General features: G+C 37.3%; 1 protein-coding gene across 1 annotated transcript; it reads right to left on the reverse strand.

The window, feature by feature from the left end:
• Positions 1-1,444: 1,444 nt before the first annotated feature.
• Positions 1,445-7,517, reverse strand: LOC131962962 (cyclic nucleotide-gated channel cone photoreceptor subunit alpha-like). The gene is made up of 6 exons (XM_059328078.1): positions 7,434-7,517; positions 5,851-5,912; positions 5,225-5,410; positions 3,657-3,758; positions 3,462-3,568; positions 1,445-3,374 (listed from the first exon to the last, which is right to left on the reverse strand). Exons 1-6 carry the CDS (start codon positions 7,515-7,517, stop codon positions 2,017-2,019), a joined length of 1,899 nt encoding a protein of 632 aa, XP_059184061.1. The 3' UTR covers positions 1,445-2,016.
• Positions 7,518-19,976: the final 12,459 nt, after the last annotated feature.

Genomic DNA, 19,976 nt, shown 5'->3' on the forward strand with positions numbered 1-19,976 from the left:
ATTGTAATCAAGGACTATTTAATCATACATGATGCATCAGAGCTTTTTGAATGTTGGTGGGGCTCCATGTTGTGCAGAATGTGCCCTTTTTAGTTTTTCGCCCCTAATTTAACATGCATGTTGTCCAGAACCCCCTCCCCCCCTCTTGTCTCTTCAGTTTTACTGGTTTCAAGCTTTCGTTTGCCAGCTCTTCAGAGCAAATGACACACTGGATATTCTGTGTTGTTTTTTGTCATCCGCGAAAAGCCATACTTTAAGAAGTGGGGCTCATATTTACGGAGCCTAGCCAGTGTCGGCCCACTGCCCTCCGTTTCTCTGTTGGTGGTCCCGATAGGCTTTCTGCTGGTAGACCTTGTCTGAACCAAGTCTGGAGCTTTTCTTTGCAGCCATCTCTCCATTTTTCCAGCATCAGTTATAGCTAGCTGCTAGCAAACTGCAGCTGCGGTAAAGCAACAACGTGCCAGTTTTTTTTCTTTGTGTTTGTTTATTTTTTCCGCTGTTCTCATTGAACAGAATCTCACAGTTCAGATCATACAAACTCAGTTGATATGACGAATTTTGGACAAATATTGAAGCAGACAACAACTAAAACATCTCCCTGCCTGAAATTATGTAATTTAACATTCATTTTTGTGCATTTATATTTTTTCCAAAATGATTTGGCGACCCCCAGAAATCATCTCGCGACCCCAAGGTTGAAAATGGCTGTTTTAGAGAACTGATTAAGACATTTGAAACAACCAAAATGTTACAAATAAACTGAAAACAAAAATGCATCATAGTAGTGATTTGTCAATCACAGCCCCACCTTACAGCATATCCTGCTTTATTTGACTCTAAATGGATCATTTACAAAATGAACATCATGTTGTATACAAGACTTGAAACTTGAAGCATTTGACTTCTATATCAACAGTACTGTAATGCTAGCTTACATTGTAGTTCCACATTTGACTCATTTGCTGGTATGTTTCTGCTTGAGATGGAAAAAGATTGACAAAAAGACTTCAATTCAGTTCAACACTTATTTACAATCGGACCCAGGTAACAGAACTTATGGCAACAGTGTTGGCTTTAAAATCATGCTACAAATATCACTAATAAACGTTTGTTTTAATCTCATATTTTAATCTGGGTAGCAATCACATACACAGCTGTAATGCAAAGTTGCCTGATTATATAATTACAAAATGACGAAAAGGACATAAAGAAATGTAAAAGACCAGGTATTCTATACCATATTGCAGTACCAGACAGGTTTGATACTAAATAGTAGTGATGTGCCAAAGAAGCCTCATGAACCATTTGCTTTATTTTCTGAGTCCACTAGATGGCGCCCTTGGTTCATTGAAAAAGGCTCTAGCAATCATACTCCAAGTGTGTTTTCAGCCCTTGTTGAAGCTCCATCTTTGCTCCATCTTTGGGATGTGGCTCAGTTGGTAGAGCGGGTTACCAACTGATCGGATGGTTGGTGGTTCGATTCCTGAACATGGCAGCCTACATGTCGTAGTATCCTTGAGCAAGATACTGAACCCCAAATTGCTCCCGATGCTGCAGTAATCGGTGTGTGAATGAATTCCCAATGGTGGCAGGTGGCACCGTTTATGGTAGCCTCTGTCACCAGTATGAATGTGTGTGTGAACGGGTGAATGAGCGCAGTCTGTAGTGTAAAGCGCTATGAGTGGTCGTAAAGCGACTAGAAAAGCACCATACAAGTGCAGGCCCATTTACCATTTACCATCTAGTGGAGTCAGAAAATGAAGAAAATGGTTCATGAGGCTTCATTGGCACATAACTAGTAAATAGGGACATAATTCACCTTGTACTTTAGTAAGCATCGAGCTACCCAGCCCTCTGAATAAAAGGTTCAAGGCTACCGTTACATTCAACCATATACGGTACATCCAGCAGCTGCTCATTTGTTATGTACTAAGGTTAATGCCATTGGATGACCTCAGAAGGAATGTCTTGAAGTGGAAAGGTCCCTAAGATTGGCAGTAGTAGTGCAAGCCAAGCCTATTCATCGTCTCCTCTGAAGGTTCGGACCTGGTTTGATAGATTAGTGAGGCGCTGCTTGAGTTTACGCTGGGAAGATTCATAATGTGCCGTCAGCTTTCGAAATTTGGTTGACATGACCTCATAACTGGAAAAAATCTTGTTGACTTTGTCCTCCAATTCAGAAGCCTCGACGGCATTGACCAGATTCTCATCTATGAGATTGTCTTTCATCAGGATGGCCCGTCCCTTCTCCTCCAGAGCATATTTAGCATCAGGATACTCAGTGAGCGCCTCCATCAGATCGTCCTTGGACAGCGCGAACAGATCAGAGTAGCCCACACTTCGGATGTTGGCTGTCCTTCGGTTTCCTGCCTTACTGCCCTTGATTCCAAGGATGCTGATTTCTCCAAAGTATGCCCCATCACTGAGGACCACAAACTGGGTAACCCCATCATCTGCTACCACCGCCAGCTTTCCTCCTTTGATGATATACATTTCCCTGCCAATGTCCCCCTTCTTGCAGATGTAGTCCCCAGGACTGAAAACTTGTGGCTGAAGCTTAAGGACCAACTCAACTAGCAAACCTGCTTCACAATCTTGAAAGATACGCACTTTTTTTAAAGTCTCCAGGTGGACGTTGATGGCTATTTCAGCCTTAAGCTTGTCGGGCAGGTTCCTTAGGACTTGCTTCTCATCGCAGGTTTTCTCCTCTGTCCACAGGTAGTCGAACCACTTCACAACCCTTGTCTCCAAGTCTTTGGTAACCTTTCGAAACTGCATGTATTGCTTGATAGAGTCAACCTTAGCCTGGAACTCCGCACGTGCAACACTCATGTTGGAAATCATGGCACCAACATTGCCGACAATTGTAGCAAAGATCAGAACCCCAGTGAGGAAGTCAGACACCACAAAAAAGTATTCAACATCTCGGACTGGAGGTGGTGTCTCACCAATTGTGGTCAGGGTAAGAGTGGACCAGTAAAAGCAGTAGATGTACTGTCTGAGCAGGCGTGCATTCACAGGTTTTTTGATGTCTGGATATACCCAGGTGTCCGAGCCGAAGCCAAGCATCTTGGAGATGGCAAAGTAGAGGCAAGCATTCCAGTGGATAATGATGATGATGTAAAGTACAAGATTTCCAATTCTGAAGATGTTGGGGAAATTTGTTCGGGTTTCAGTCCGGTCAAAGAACTCAAATAGTCGGGCCAACCTGAAAAGACGGTTGAACCTCAACTCTGGATTGTTAATTCCAACAACGCAGAATAAAATATCTGTGGGAAGGAGTGACAAGACATCCAATCTGAACTGCCGTGTCTTCTTGTACCTCTCTAGCAAGAGCTTGTCATCCCTTACAAGAAGACCTTGCTCCAGAAAACCTGTTGACACATTAGAATGTTATATTATAAGCATTATCATACTCAAAGTTTCTTTCAACATATTCAGCAATGTTCTTTTAGACTGACCTGTCCTGATTCTTACAAAGGTGTCAATGCAGTAAAGGAGATCAGAAACGTAGTCCAAAACCAGCCACGTTGTCAAATAGCTATACTGCAGTTCATTAAAACAAGACCTAAAAAGGAAGCAAATAAAAACCATGAGAAAGATCTTTGAAAACAACAGTAAGTGAAGAGGAAATTCAGAAAGTTGTGAATTCAGACCTGGCCACTAGGAGCATCAGGTTGTAGAACACTGGGACGGATATTGTGCACAACCAGTAGTAGTATGTATCTGTGGCAGGGTCCATGATCCACACCTCCTTCCTGAGAAAGGGGGATTTGTTTTTTGTTAAAAAACATTTTTATACCCAGCACAGAAAAGTACGGACAAAAGTTGTAGGTATCAGTGTTGAAGAATTCCACTTTTGTCTAGTACAGGGTTCAGCAACCTTTACTAACTAAAGAGCCATTGTTGGCCAAAAAAAGAGAAAAATATCATAATGGAGCCGCATACCTTATTCTGAGCCTTACTATGAAACAGCCTATTGAGTCTAAATGAACCTACCCATAATACTGATAGGTCATAATGTACTGAATATACGTAAGCTGAATAGCAAAACATCTTTCAAGTACCATTTGAGAATGCACTATTTAAATTTGTGAGTAGGGAATGGACTGCATGAATGTAATACTTGTGAATTTGATAACTTATTTGAATAATTTCTGATGATTTTTAATGATGTCTACAATGTTTCATTGTTTTTACATTATCATTGTTCAGCTCGTCCCATTTTGGTGACAGCTAATGGGGATCCTTTTAACAATAAACAATAATAAGCATTTATTAGTATGATTTTGTCAAAATGCAGCCAGGACCCAAGTGCAAATGAGAGGGTGGACACCAAAAATATCTCAGGAGATTTGGAATTGAAGGAAAAACGCAAAACGAGGCTTGATGTTGGCAAAATTCAGAGGTTAAGATGGCGAGCTGTAGACTTTATTACTCTATGATGCACATTTTAGTTGATTAAAATGTAAAATAACATAAAATGTAATGCCGTATATAAGCAACACATTTTTATAATTCAGGAATACAAAATGCTTTGGGCCTACACAAACATCAATGAAAATTAAAATGTAAAGAAAATAGAAAAGTAATTTAATTTGGTATAATTTTTTTTGTCGCAGCCACATGGAGCCACTGCAGACGGCCTGAAGAGCCACATGTGGCCCCAGAGCCACAGGTTGCCTACCCCTGGACTAGCACTACTTGTTCTGGAAACTACATATGATCCATATACAATCCATTATATTTTTTCAAAGAGACATTCACATATTTGTAACTTTACTTGTACCTTTATCTCACTAGGGACATTAATGCAAGTACTGTACTTAAGTCTAGTTTAAAAATACATACTTATACTTCCACCCCACTATATTTTGCTGCCAGTTTTAGTTACTTTAGGGTCGAGATTTACCATGAAAAACATGAACAATTTAAAATGAACTTGCATGTTTACAAATTAAACCACATAAAGTATATTAATAGTCAAAATGACTACCTTTACAAGAGTGAATACTGCTTATACGACCCCTTAACATCACACGTGTGGTGGGGAAACTGTTTTAGAAAGATTCCAAGTCAGTTTCAAAAATTCAAATTTTATGGAAACCGTTGAATAATATGGGGTACTCAATGGTGGAAAAAGTATTTAGATCCCTTACTTGGGTACTGAAGTACAGTACTTGAGTAAATGTACTTAGTACATTCCACCACTGGTGGTACTTACGGTTCTTCTTTTTTCTCATCCTTTTTCTTGTCATCTTTCTTATCATCCTTCTTATCGTCTTTCTTGTCATCCTTTTTGTCGTCTTTTTTGTCGTCTTTCTTGTCATCTTTCTTGTCGTCTTTTTTCTCGTCTTTTTTCTCGTCTTTCTTGTCGTCTTTTTTCTCGTCTTTCTTGTCGTCCTTTTTGCTGTAAATGTCCAGAAACAGAGACAGATAAGGGAACTATTTTGATTTTTGACCTGCAGTTTTGTCAAAGAGCCTCAGGGGGCGCTATACAGCCATGTTACTGTATAGACACAGAGTACAGATAAGCCCCGCCCCCACAGGAGGGTAAAAACAATCCATCTCTCTCCATTCACTTTGTATTGAATGAAGGAGCCTTCTTGTCAATTCCATCCGTTAGCAAACAACAAAATGTCTATAAGCTGCTGTGTGTTGAAACGCACAACCAGCAAGGTGAAGAACACAGAATTACAATTTTATAAGCTGACAAACCGAAAAACTGAACTTTTAAGACAACATAAGATATTTCATTCATAAGATAAACAAAAATGTAATTGACCAATGTCCTTTCCCCCATTTGTTTTTTTGTGTGTCTCACTCCTTGAAAGACAAATTTCAACGTACCCATCATTGTTGTTGCAGTTGTTCATGTTTTGTGCAGCCAGGGCCTTCTGACCATCACTGGAAGAGAAACAAATCATATATATTGTATTGTATTTATAAGAATTATAGCGACCAAATATCATAAGAATGTAAAATAGATCTATAGCAATCTAACAAATCTGTCAACAATCTTGATGGTAAAACGCAAGCAGCACACTGAACCAAAAATCAGCTTTTTTTAACCCCTCAGGGCCAAGCTTTTATCCTCAATTGGACAAGCCATGTCCCAGTAAATTATGGTTAAACAACATCTGAAGCCCCTCATCAATGCTGACTTCTGGTTCCACACAGAACACAAACTCTCCTGGCCTAATGTTCTGGTTATCCTTCAGACTTTGACACTATAGAATTCCACTCAGTATGTTTACATGACACTTGAAAAAAATGAATTATTACCTTTATCCGACTATAACTGGACAACTGAAGTGCATGTAAACGTGTTAGTCCAACTAATGTCGGAGTTCTCCAACTCATATTAAGACACCCAGATAATGTGATTGGAATAGGATTTTCACCGGCATGTATGACTAGACAAAGTATGCTCCACCCCCCCACCGGCGTATGACCCTGGAACAAAAACATTCAAGAACAAGGTCACATTAGTCGGTCACATTAGCCGGTTAAAGTAGACTTCCTGTCTGGTGCGATCTGCTCTGTTGACATTTACGCGGTTTGGCAGCGTCTCGCGGAGAAATAGAAGTCCTACCTATTGCTCGCGTAGAGACGCTGCTGAGACGCTGCTGTAACATTACGCTACGCGCCCGGTGGAAATGCTCTCATTGATTAGAGTGTTACCTATTTGCAACGGCGAACGCGGCGCTGACGTGACGCTGCTGTAACGCGCCCGGTGGAAATCAGGCTTTAGTCCGTCCTTTAGCCGTTCACTAGCCGGTCGCAGTAGCCGGTCACATTAGTCCGTCACATTAGCCGTTCATTAGCCAGTCGCAGTAGCCGTTGGCATTAGTTATTATCAGTCGCAACGGCACAAAGTGTCAAACTGAGGTCAACTGGGAAGGGGGTCATATTAACCAGCTGAAACGACCCATCTCGCCATCCATTGTTGAGGAGGAGGACACGTTCCCATCAGTTATTAGATTTTCTCAGTTGCACGGAAACTGGGACAAGGACAGAAGTCCGATTAGACGGCAGAATCGATTTTTAAGCATAGCTCGATTAAACTATTTTAAATTAAACTTATTAAATTAAACTTAGCTCGAGTGTCTTCCTTACTTGCTCTTGTCTTTATTACTACAGCCTCTAGAGGTCCCCACCGAACAAAAAAACATAAATATGGGTCTTAATAAGCAAACTTGAGGCCTTTCTTGAAGGAGGGCACTTCCATTTTCAGTAACATAAAGATGATGGGAGCCAAGGCACTCATTTACATTTCATACAATATAGTTCAAAATAAGTATGCCCCTTTTCAGCTTCAGCCAAATCTTTTTTGGTGACCATAATATGTTTTGAAAACTGATTTGTGTGTGCACATAAGGACTGAAAGCTGGCTCAGCCTCAGCAATTTGGTTCTCCAAGGACAGGGCTCACCTGCTCCCCATGTTCCCCTCCGTCCCCTGGCTGCTGGGGCCGGGCTCTGCTGGGCCAACACTGCTCTTCCCAAAGCGCATCATGTTGGGAAGTCTTGGAAAAGAGATCAAAATGAAAAAAAACATTTTATCAGCAAATACACAGGGTAGGAAAAGATGGGCATAATAACACCTGTAAACAATGCAGCAGGGATTTGTTTAAAAAAAAGGACATCTGAGTTGGGAGGTTGTGTTCATTTAATCAGGTCCTATCAGCAATGAATTGAGACTTCTCTGATGATCTTGGTGTGATCTTGAAATGTAAGCACATAGTAAGAATCACCTGGACAGTCCTGTCCCCGCTACAGATGTCTGATCCTGGGTGTCCGTCAGCCTGGAGACATAGAGCAGGACCAGATGATGAGAAACACAAGAACACTGTAAAAAAAAACCTGTCGTTTTTATGGTAAAAAAACGGCAGCTGTGGTTGCCAGAACTTTACCGTAATAAATACGGTGTAACTTTTTCTACTTTTTCACTCCTTTACACTGTGCTGTAAACCTTACACTGCAAAAACCAACTGACAAAAAATAATAAATAAATAACTAGAATTAACAAATACATGCTCGAAACAAGTAAACTTATCTGCCAATGCATTAAGTCAATTTTTCTTTGTAACAATTCTTTGAATACACTGTAAAAAAAACCTTGTTTTTATGGTAAAAAAAAGGGCAGCTGTGGTTGCCAGAACTTTACCGTAATAAATACGGTAAAAAAAATGTCTAATATTACGGTAAAATGATATTAGCACTGTTGATTTCACATTTTATTGCCATTTTATTCCATGTTTTACCATAAAAAATAAAACGTTTTTCCATAAAAAGAAATCCTTTCCTCTTTCCATAAAAGAAACTATAAATACTAAGAAATACTTTATAAATGCTGCATAAATTAAATATTTTACCATTAAACATTACAGTATATTTCTGTTAGAGATATGGTGTTTAGTACATTTAACAGTGAGAAAAAGGATTTTTACAAAAAAGAAATGCAAAAATTACAGTGATGGCTTGTAAATATATTAGTTAATATTTTTTAAATATTTTTTTTAGTAAGTATTTAGCTTCGCAAGCAACTTAGCTAAATACTTAGCCAAGAAGTTAGCTAATTAGTTAGCTTAGCAAACTACTTAGCTAAAAAGAGGATATGGGTCATTTTTGACCCAGATGGTGTGCATTAGAAGAGTAGTGACACAAAAAGGGATTTTATTAAAAAATGAATGAAGGAAAACATAAAATTTGGATGTATGATGATCAAAAACAAACTGAGGAAAACCTGGGAAACTGAATGATGAAAATACTTTTTTGTAAAGATATAGAACATAAAAACTGTCGGGTCACTTTAGACCCATGTTGTGCATCAAAGGGTTAAATACATATTACAGTTTATTTTACAGTGGAGTAATGTATTTTTCAAAAAGCAAAACTGTAAAAAATACTGTTTTGGCTGAAATATACATTTACGGTGAAACTGAATTAACCCATTCATCATTTTACAGTCTTTTACTGTCGTGGTTTAGCAGTTTTTCACCGTAAAATCTACAGACATTTTTTACAGTGCAGCTAAATCAGTATCATTTTTGTCTAACTTGTTTTCAAATAATCAGTAATAGAAAGGTTGTTTTTTCCCACTGAACCGTTTGCTATCACAGGTTTGCTCTATGATTGGTAGTGCTGTCCATGGTGCTGATCATGATGCTGCTGCTTTAAACAACTGACTGTGTGATGAATTGTTGGATTGTGAGGTGAGACAGCACCACTTCTTACTAATAAAAGGCTGCTCACATTCAATGCATGTTGACTGAACTGAATTTTAAGTGCCATCTAGGAAAATTTAGAGGGAATAAGCGTATCATATCATGGTGGTCTTTTAACTCTATGGAGTTTTGGGCTATTTTGTCCATTTTTGAATCCTTTTCATCCTGCCTGTATACACCACTTAAATAATGCTTAAATGCCATGTTGGTATATATTTTTCACCTATATTACCTAATAATAGATTTTTTATTCTGACTTACTGGATCAACATTTTGAACCAAAAAGAAACAAAGAAAAACCAACATAAATGTGATCTTGTGATTGTGTGTGATCCTGTCATCAACTCTGGTTTTTATTCTAGTGGGATTCTATTTTATTTGGGTCTCTGTGTAACAATTTTGGTCTTTTTTTGGCCTTTTTTTGTCTTTTGTTGTGTCTTTTTTAGTTATTTTGTTTCTTTTTTGTCATTTTGTGTCTTTTTTTGTTATTATTTGTCTTTTTTTGGTAATTTTGTGTCTTTTTTTTAGTAATTTTGTATCTTTTTTTCGTCATTTTGTGTCTTTTTGTATGTCTTTTTTTGGTCTTCTATGGGTTTTTTTTTTATCACTTTGTCTTCAAATTTTGTCTTTTTTGGTAATTTTGTGTCTTTTATTTAGTTATTTTGTTTTTTTTCTGTCTTTTTTGTCATTTTATGTAATTCTTTTACTCATTTTGTGTCTTTTTTGGTCATTTTGTGTCTTTTTTTTAGTTATTTTGTGTCTTTTTAAGTCATTTTGTGTCTTTTTTTTTGTCATTTTGTGTCTTTTTTAGTCCTTTAGTCCAACATAAAATGTGATTTTGAATCCTTTTTTACTTTCACAACACTATCATGCTCAATAAAGAATTTGAAATGTTGCAAATGTGAACAAAGGTGTCAAATCTAACATATAAGAGGGTTCCATCCAGTTCTATCATTTTATACTAAATATATTTGAGCTTGTCTCCAGTTTTACTTGGTATATCATCATCAAACTGAAACTGGCCTCATGGAGTTTACAGCCAGAACTTTAGAGGTAAATTTACAGTAGGGCTCCATGCTGCTTTGTTTTCTAGTCTGGATGGAGTCAACAAGTCTGGATTTGGAGCTTTTGGAGACTCCAGAGGGTTAACATATAACCAGTTATTCTTCTTCCTGAGGGCATAGTGGGCTCAAATTTAGGAGTATACTGAATATACTAATATTGTATCAAACTAGATGTGTACTAAATGTGTGTAGCAAATGGTATCAACCCAAAAATTGCAACAACTTCTGGGACACAGTTGAACCTGGACTGGACTTTAGAAAGTGTCCCCTATTGTTATGACCCTTTATTCACCATAATAGGCTTCAATAAATAGATAATTAATTCATAAGGTCATTTTAATTAGATATTTTGACCAGAACAACTCAACACACAGTGCTGAGCTTCATCTCTAATTAATCTTCAGGTTCACAGCTTTCACATGATGTTCACGTTACAACACTGTATGTTCACTTTCACAGAAAAATTGACTTACTGCACTGGCAGAGAATTTTACTTGTTTTGAGCCTGTATTTGCTTAATTCTAGTTATTTATTTCTTATTTTTTGTCAGTTGGTTTTTACAGTGTAAGGTTTACAGCACACTGTAAAGGTGACTGCTAATACTAAAGTAAGTAAAACAGCTTCTGTGTGTGTTTAGTCTCATTAGCTCTGCATGTTTCTTAGCACTCAAATCCTTCTCTCCCAGATTACATCAGCTAAAATTAGATTTTTAACTCGTGTGACTTGTTAAGCTGAGGACTTCAGCGTGTTTTTGTTTCTTCGAATCAAACTGTAACATTAAAAACAATCACTCACCACTCTGTAGTTTACCTGATTGCGTGTGATGATGAGGAGAAGTCAGGGGGAGCTCTGGCGGACTCCCATGTTGCTCCTTGTTTGTTTTTCCTCCTTCACATCCAACGAAGAGCTCAGGTGTAAAGATCCTGTGTCAACAAGTTAATATCTGTCTTTTAAAACAAGAGACAGGAGCAAACAACAGCCATGCTTTTCTATGTATAAGATCTTCCCCTTTCCTCCTTTTCATCCACTCTGCACCACCTCCCAACAGAGGATGAAGGGAGGGGGAGGAGGAGGAGGAGGAGGAGGAGGAGATAATCATTTTCTGCCTCCAAACTAAAGTACGTGTGCATCAGCCAACAGAATGAACACAAGGAAATGTAGCCACTTTTTAAGATATTTCCTCAGGTTTTAGATGTTAATTAATTATACTCATAATGTAAATTTTGCAATATGATTTCTGAGCTTATTTCACTGTTGAATGTCAATTGTTTGGAGTTTGTAGATTAAGTGTAAAAAATAAAAACCATATCCCAAAATGTTTTACTCTGTATCTACCTGCAAAATGTCTCAGTAACAGTAATTTTTTTTTAATATTTAAATTAATATAGAGGAAATAAAATATGTCTCAGTAACAGTAGTTATTATTATTTTTATATTTAAATCAGTATAATATATTTTTTTTATTTAAATGATTATATTGGAAATATAATAATGTTTCAGTAACAGTAGTTATTATTTTTTATATTTAAATTATTATAGAGGAAATAAAATATGTCTCAGTAACAGTAGTTATTCTTTTTTACATTTAAATTAGTATAGAGGAAATATAATATGTCTCAGTAACAGTAGTTATTTTTTATATTTAAATTAGTATATTATATTTTTTATATTTAAATGATTATATTGGAAATATAATAATGACTCAGTAACAGTAGTCATTATTTTTTATATTTAAATTAGTATATTATATTTCTATATTTAAATTTTTATATTGGAAATATAAATAAAGTCTAAATAACAGTTGTTGTTTTTTCAATTAAATATATTATATTATATTTCTATATTTAAATTGTTATATTGGAAATATAATATGTCTCAGTAACTGTAGTTATTATTATTTATATTTAAATGATTATATTGGAAATATAATAAGTCCCCATAAGAGTGGTTAATATTTTTTATATGGAATTTATTATATTATATTTTCATATTTGAAATATTATATTATAAAATATAAATGTATTATATTATATATATTTCTATATTTAAATTATTATATTCACAATATAATATTGTCTCTGTAACAGTAGTTTTTTTTATTTAAAGGTAATTTATTATATAATTTTTATCTTTGAATTATTATATTATAAAATATAATACATTTTTTGTAATATTAGTTATTATTTTTATATTTAGATTATTAGATTATATTTTTACATTTAAATTATTATTGTGAGGGGTACCTGCCACTCATTGAGTGTGATCAGCTTAGTGCAGTGTCAGTGTGTGTGTGTGTGTGTGTGTGTGTGTGTGTTCAGCTCTGTGCTGACTCACTGTTTCACCTCCAGAGGCTGTTAGAGCATCTTCTCTCACATTTTCTCAACATAATATAATTCCTAGTGATTTAGTGTGTTGGTTGTTTGCCCTGTGTCATTATTAAACCCAGCGCCTTCAGTTATTTTAAAACTTCCTTGACAACCATTTATTTTTGTTTATTAGGGCTATCTATAATATTTAAATTAAGGGTGAAACATGAACAGAAAACAGGAGTGATTGGAGTTGGAGCCACGTTTTTATTTATATCCCTTCCAGTCTGAGTAAATCCTCTTACTGTGTAGACAGCTAAAGTGAGACATCAGACTCCACCTCCAGCTCTCAGAGAGGAGCACGACAATAATCTCAGCCCTCGACTCAGTGAGTGACAGCTGGGAGCTGCTGTGAAAGTGAGATCAGCTGATCAGTAAGAGGTGCAAACACAGTGTTACAGTGGCTTTCATCTAGTGTACTAGTGTACATTTCGCAGTAAACACATTGTAATTATTTAAAAAACAAATTGTATTGCATTGTGGGAATCTGGCTAACTGGCACTGCCAGCGCTAGAGGAAGACAGGCTGGAGGGAACATAGAGTAAAGGAATATAAGACAGCTGGAACGTATGGTGAAGGGAAACATAGGGCTGAGGTTGAAGGAAGGTAGAGTCAAGGGAACATAGGGCTGAGGGAACATACGGTTTGGGGAACACAAGGCTTTGGGAACATAGGGCTGAGGGAACATACGGTTTGGGGAACACAAGGCTTTGGGAACATAGGGCTGAGGGAACATACGGTTTGGGGAACACAAGGCTTTGGGAACATAGGGCTGAGGGAACATACGGTTTGGGGAACACAAGGCTTTGGGAACATAGGACTGAGGGAACGTAAGGTTTGGAGAACCACATGGCTGAGGGAACATACAGGGCTGAGGGAACATGAGGTTGAGGGAAAACAGAGTCTGGGGAATTTAAGTTGGAAGAAACATATGGTTAAGGGGAACATAAGGCTGAGAGAACATGAGGTTTAAGGGAACATAAGGCTGAGAGAACATAGTGTTGAGGGAACATAGACTTGCACATGCTGTGCTCTGATCTTAAGACTTTCTTATCTATTAACTAATAGGAATAATTTAAATATTAAATTATATCAATTTAACATGCTAGATTGCAACAAAAGAATTATCTAAAAGAATTAAAAAATATTACCATGAGTGCAACCTGGAAAATTGCTACCTCTTAGTCCAACCAATAAAGTAATGAATCATTTTCTATCTGCTTGTTCATAGCACATACAGTGAACACAGGCTGTAACGTGATTGGCTGGACTCAGTCAGATTATCTGATGTAAATGAGATTACAGTTAATCTGTTGATGCATGTTGTTGAGCAGTAGAGTAGAAGTGATGGATCACAATTCACACTGATGAACACCTGTTGATGTGACTGGTGTGTGTGCGTGTGTGTGTGTGTGTGTGTTCATGGGGTTAGGTATTAAATCCATTCATTAAAAAAATATTTTTAATGATATTTGACAACCACTGTAGTCTCATTTAGGCCACTTGTTAGCAACTGACTTTTTAAGGACATGTAAAAAAAAATGTAAAATTCACAGGTTTGGATATTTACTAACAGATATTATGTGTTAGGGTTTTGGGAACATGAGGTTGAGGGAACATAGGGTTTGGAGAACACAGGGCCTTGGGAACATATAGGGCTGAGGGAACATCGGGTTTGGAGAACACAGGGCTTTGGGAACATATAGGGTTGAGGGAACATACGGTTTGGGGAACACAGGGTTTTGGGAACATATAGGGTTGAGGGAACATACGGTTTGGGGAACACAGGGTTTTGGGAACATAGGGCTGAGGTTCAAACCTGTTGTTAGCAGGCGGCAACCTCCGGGTCTGAGCAGGGAGGCAAACCAGGAAGTGCCTTAAGCTGCATTCTACCAAAAATTCCAGCAGGGGGCGCTAAGTTTGGCTGCAAAAACATTTCTGTCCATTAATTTCAGTGCAAAATAAGAAAACTTCTCACTTGATTTATTACCTCAGAATTTTTTTTAGGAGAACACTATGGTCTCAATTGCTAGTAAAAAAATCTTCTTCAAGACAATCTGATGTTAATAGTTCAAATAATGGGCCCATTTAGAAGAAAATAAAAGATAAAGAATCGTATGATTTGGGGCGGGGCTACCTTTAATTGACAGGTCAATAAAAAGACGAGCCGTCATCAGGAGAGAAGCAGCCTCAACATTTTTCTGAGGTAAGTAACATACATTTAGTTTTTGTTCTTTGCTAGCCAAAACTAACATCCCAGTTAATGCTCCAGTTAATGCTAACATGAATTAGCAGCAGCTTCTCTCAGTCAGGTTGAGGTGTAGAGAGGCTGTAGTCAGTGATCAGATCCCTCTCTCTCCTCCACAGTCCAGATATATGCTGTGTTCCGATATCCATACTTCCATGAGTACACTATCCACACTTACTAAGTATGCAGATTTCAGCAGGTGAGTGTTATTCCAAATCTAATACTCCCTGGTGCAGTTACCGGAAATTACGATCGCAACAGCTGCCACGACTCATCACCTGCCAAATCATCCTGCTTTGAACGGCAAAAAAATTACCTTTGTGTTGTTTAATCTTTGGTTTACTTCTACAATTCTGCAATATGGCTCCATTAACGCAGCAAATGTGGAGAATGCGCCGGCTAAACCGGACGATATTGGACGATAACAACAACTGTAACCACAAGCGCAGTGTTAATACATGTCAATACATTAAAAAACTGTTCAGAGGCGATTGTAAAATGTAAATATGAATATGTACGACAAAACTTACATCTGTAGGGTTCGGGAGCTGCAGGTGATGTCATTTCGGCCGCCATAAAAAAAATGTTTTCGAGCTGAGCGGCTGTGCCTGGCTCCGCCTCTAGACAAGATGGCGCCCGTTGAGCGCGTAGAGTGAACATCGTTGCACACTCAGCGTTTTGACCGTTATGAGGGCACCATTCAGGTCCTTTAGGTACACTTCTTTTCGCTGCAATCAGAATCGGAACACCTTGCGTACTCAAACTAAGTATAGTAAGTACGGGAAGTATGGGTATCAGAACGCAGCTCAGGTCTGCTCCCCGTATCGGAAACAAGATGGCGACGCAAGATGGCGACGAGTGTAACGCTGAAATTGATGCTTCCAACGGGCCACAAACCAATGGGTGACATCACGGTGACTACGTCCATTATTCATATACAGTCTATGGTTGTCAGTGTGTGATAGATGCTGTGGTCTGAACCTCTGGTCTCCAGGCTGCAACGCTCATTTCGTGACTGGAGGTCAACCAGAGATAATTCCTGGCCCCATGTGCATTTGTAATTGCTAAGCTGCTGTGGGTTGTGATGCTGTCTCTGGGGTCTCCCTGATTGCACTGCAGTAAGTCACCTTCCTGTCAGTGATGCTGTCAGTGGGCATTTCTACGGGATGATTTATGACCCAACATGTTGGAAAACGTCTCTGATAGAATAGTTCATGCTGTTAACTGCCCAGATGACTGCACCATCCTGGCATATGAAAAACACCTTGTGGTCACAGTGTTGGCCTGAATGCTGGAGGTTAACATCACTAAATCAAACTGTGACATCACACATATTCCCAGTGGTGCTGATGTGTTAACAAGCTGCTAACAGCCACCACTGATCTGACTCACCAATTAAATTCATTAGAGCTCTGTCTGCCTCCCCACAGGACCCAGTCACCTCTCCTTCCTCTGAGTCAGACACACTTCACCTCCACCAACAAGACACTCTGGCCCCACAGAGACACAGACGGATGGTGCGTTCAGGTACTCGTCATCAATTTGTAAATTGAAAAACAAAACAAAATGTGATAACCAGGTCAATGAAAGGTAGAGAAGTATCACACTGTGATTGCCTTCTAATGTCCAAAATCAACTACACACGCACACACACACATATATATATATATATATATATGTGTATATATATATATGCACATATATATATATATATATATATGCATATATATATATATATATATATATATATATATGCTGCAACAACTTCTACACTGTAAAAAATGTCTGTAGATTTTACGGTGAAAAACTGCTTAACCACAACAGTAAAAGACTGTAAAATGATAAACGGGTTAATTCAGTTTCAGTAACAATGAAACAATATATATTGAAGGTTTCCATATATATTCTCTGACTTTTAATATATATTCTCAGGTTTTTTCCACAACTTCCCGACACTGGAAGCAACCTAACATGCTTGGGCTCTATACTGTCCTACAAAGTCTAACTGCAGTAACTACGCAAAAGGTAAAACTGAGAAAAACTGCTTTAAAGTTTTTTAACGTGTTTTAACTGGCCAGCAAATGGGTTATATGTAGGTAAGTGATATGACACTTATTTCTACATGTATTCTACACTTATTTCTACATGATGATTTATTTGACCTTTGACCCAAAAAACGTAGTTTCTGCACTCTGGTTTTGCTGTAAAAGTTTCTAATAGTGATGCAAAAACAGAGTGCAGTAACTACAATGTTAGCTTCTTTCAGCTTTTATATTTTGTTTTCAGTGAATACATTTCAAACATTTCCAAATTGATTTTGTCATCAATGTAATTAAAAGTATTTAACAACTCTATCCCAAGATTTGTGCATTTTAGACTTAATATTATAAAGTATTGCTATATTTTAGTCTTAATATATTTTTATCTCACTTTTTTACTTCATCACTATCTAGATAATAATTTTTTATTATTTTTTATATTTGAATTAGTATATACATCCAAATCAGTCCATGGTAAGTGCAATTACAGCTTGGTTTTGAGTTGGATTTTGTAGTTACTGCAATTTTTATATAATCATTCCTCTGAAATAAAGTAAAATTGAAATCTAAAACTTTGTCACGTGATGAAATGGACACCAAGGAGTTCATTTTTAGTTATAACTCAATTTGGACCAAAAATATAGTTACTGCAGTTAGACTTTGTAGGGCAGAATAGATTCCTTAGATCTTCTAGTTTCATATGATATCAGTGAAATGATCCTGATATGCGGCGTATCATTCTGCTGGCCCGCCGACATCAGAACAGTATCAGGTACAACCTCAATGCAATAAAATATTTTAATTAATTGTTAGATAATTATCTAGTTCAGCTGACTATATCGAGTAACTGATGACCACCTAATGCAAATACCCTCTAAATATGAGGAAGCAGTGCAATAATTCATCATTCAACAAATCAATGAAACTAAACATTCTAGCCCAGTTGTTCTCCACCTTTTTTCAGTGATGTTCCCCCTGTGAAATATTTTTTTAGCCAAGTTCCCCAAAGCATTTTTGGTTGAAAAAAAACAAAAAAAACGGACTTAAAAACAGAGCGCTGTGCCATCAGTGTCTGATTTATTAAACTTTGGAACTGATAAACACATACAAAATTCAAACATTTGGAAAAAAAAAACAATTTCAAACATTTAAATTTAATTTAATAATCCATGACTAAATTTATTGCAAATCTTTCTCATCAATAAAATGTAGTGGTTCAAACTAATGTAGTAAAAACAGTGATCATATAACCATTTAAAACTCTAACTCAGGGGTCCCCAAACTTTTTTCGGTGGGGGCCACATCAACTTTTCTTTCTGTGATGGGGGGCTGGGGTCAGTCTATAACAGGAAATGATATGGGCCAAAGTCACCACCAGTGTTATTGTGTAAATATAACGATCATTTGTTGACCTTGGCACCACCTGTTGGTTTGCAAAAAAGTAATAAAAAGTATTCACATGTTTATTTGAAGTACCACAGATATTCCTTTTATTTTGTAGAAAATAAAAACAAGCTGATACCAGTTAACAATGATTTTGTAACAGGTACAGGTGAAAATAGATTCTGCATTCAGAATCTATTTTCCGTTTCCACATTTTGTTGACCGACTTTCTTCCGTTAGCTTGCCTTGCCCGCGAAAACTTGACGATTACGGCTTGGCATCACGTAGATCGGAATATATCATTGTGTGAGGGGGTGAAAATTAGCTATTACTGTAAATAATTCACAACTAAGGTCAATTTTAATTAGAACGCCTACCTTAATCATTACATGTGGATATTTTATAAATAAATATATAATAAATGCAATTTTAAATGCAAAAAACAGGCCATGTTTAGAGGGATTGTTTGGGATAGTTAAGTGGGCCACTCCAATTGCTTTGGCGGGCCGGAAGTGGCCCGCGGGCCGAAGTTTGGGGACCCCTGCTCTAACTGCTACGCTTCAACCACGACTCCATCTTTGAGTTTTCAAGTGATTGACAGGTGATGCCAGGTGATGCCAGGTGGCATATGACAGGTTGGATCCAACCATCCTGGTATGGGGGACACTCTGGGTTTTTAGGAGAATGACATTGAATAGCCTACTGAATATAAAATGAATTTTATGAACTTATACTTATATTTTCCTAAAATATTTATTAAATAATTATTTTTACAGGATTTTTGCATGGATGCTACTTTTTAAATGTATATTTTGAAATCTCACCTACCCCCTGCACTGCAAAAAAGCCGATTTGTATTTTTTAGCCTAAAGCAGTGATTTAATTTGGTAAAACTTGGAAATATAAATTACTGACATTTAGGGCAATAATGTAAGTTAGCACAACAAAGGAAGCCAGTTGTCTGCTCAAAAACAAGTTGGTGAGTTGTTGTTACTTATATCTTTAAGTTGGGGTTCACAACAAGGGACAATAGTTCTAACTCTTATTTCTTTGTTGTGAAATTCGGTCATTAGCGAGAGCTAGCGGCTAACTGATGCTAGCCGCGCTGCTTGTTACAGCTACAAGAGTAGCCATTAGCGTATCAATGCTAACTCAAAATTGTGGTCACAACATTAGCTGACATTTCATAGCGGCGTTACAATCGTGCCAGAGAAATTCAGAGTTGAGCAAACTCAAAAACAAAACTTAAAATATTTAGTTTAATTGTCCAACTTAAAATTTTATCGAAGTTTGTTGCCTTGAGATTTTGAGTTCACCCAACTTTTCTTTTTTTGCAGTGTGGAGTACTCCCAGGGGTACACGTACCCCCATTTGAGAACCACTGCTCTAGCACACATGACACATATGTGTTTTCTGAATCTCCTTCCAGCTGAAGATCCTTCCTCTGCTCCTGACTGACCAGTCATCTCATCTGATTTATGTGATGCACCACTGCTGCCCTCTTGTGTTCAAGTATGTTCAGAAGTCATAAAATGTCTCAGAGACTTATTTAGTAGGTAGAATTCAAATTATTATTATTATTTGCATTGGAAGACACATTTAATTAAATCAGGGATGGTAAAACAGTAAAATGTATGTGAAATGGATG

This window comes from Centropristis striata, chromosome 24 (assembly GCF_030273125.1).
Source record: "Centropristis striata isolate RG_2023a ecotype Rhode Island chromosome 24, C.striata_1.0, whole genome shotgun sequence".
In the NCBI taxonomy this organism is placed as follows: Eukaryota; Metazoa; Chordata; class Actinopteri; order Perciformes; family Serranidae; genus Centropristis; species Centropristis striata.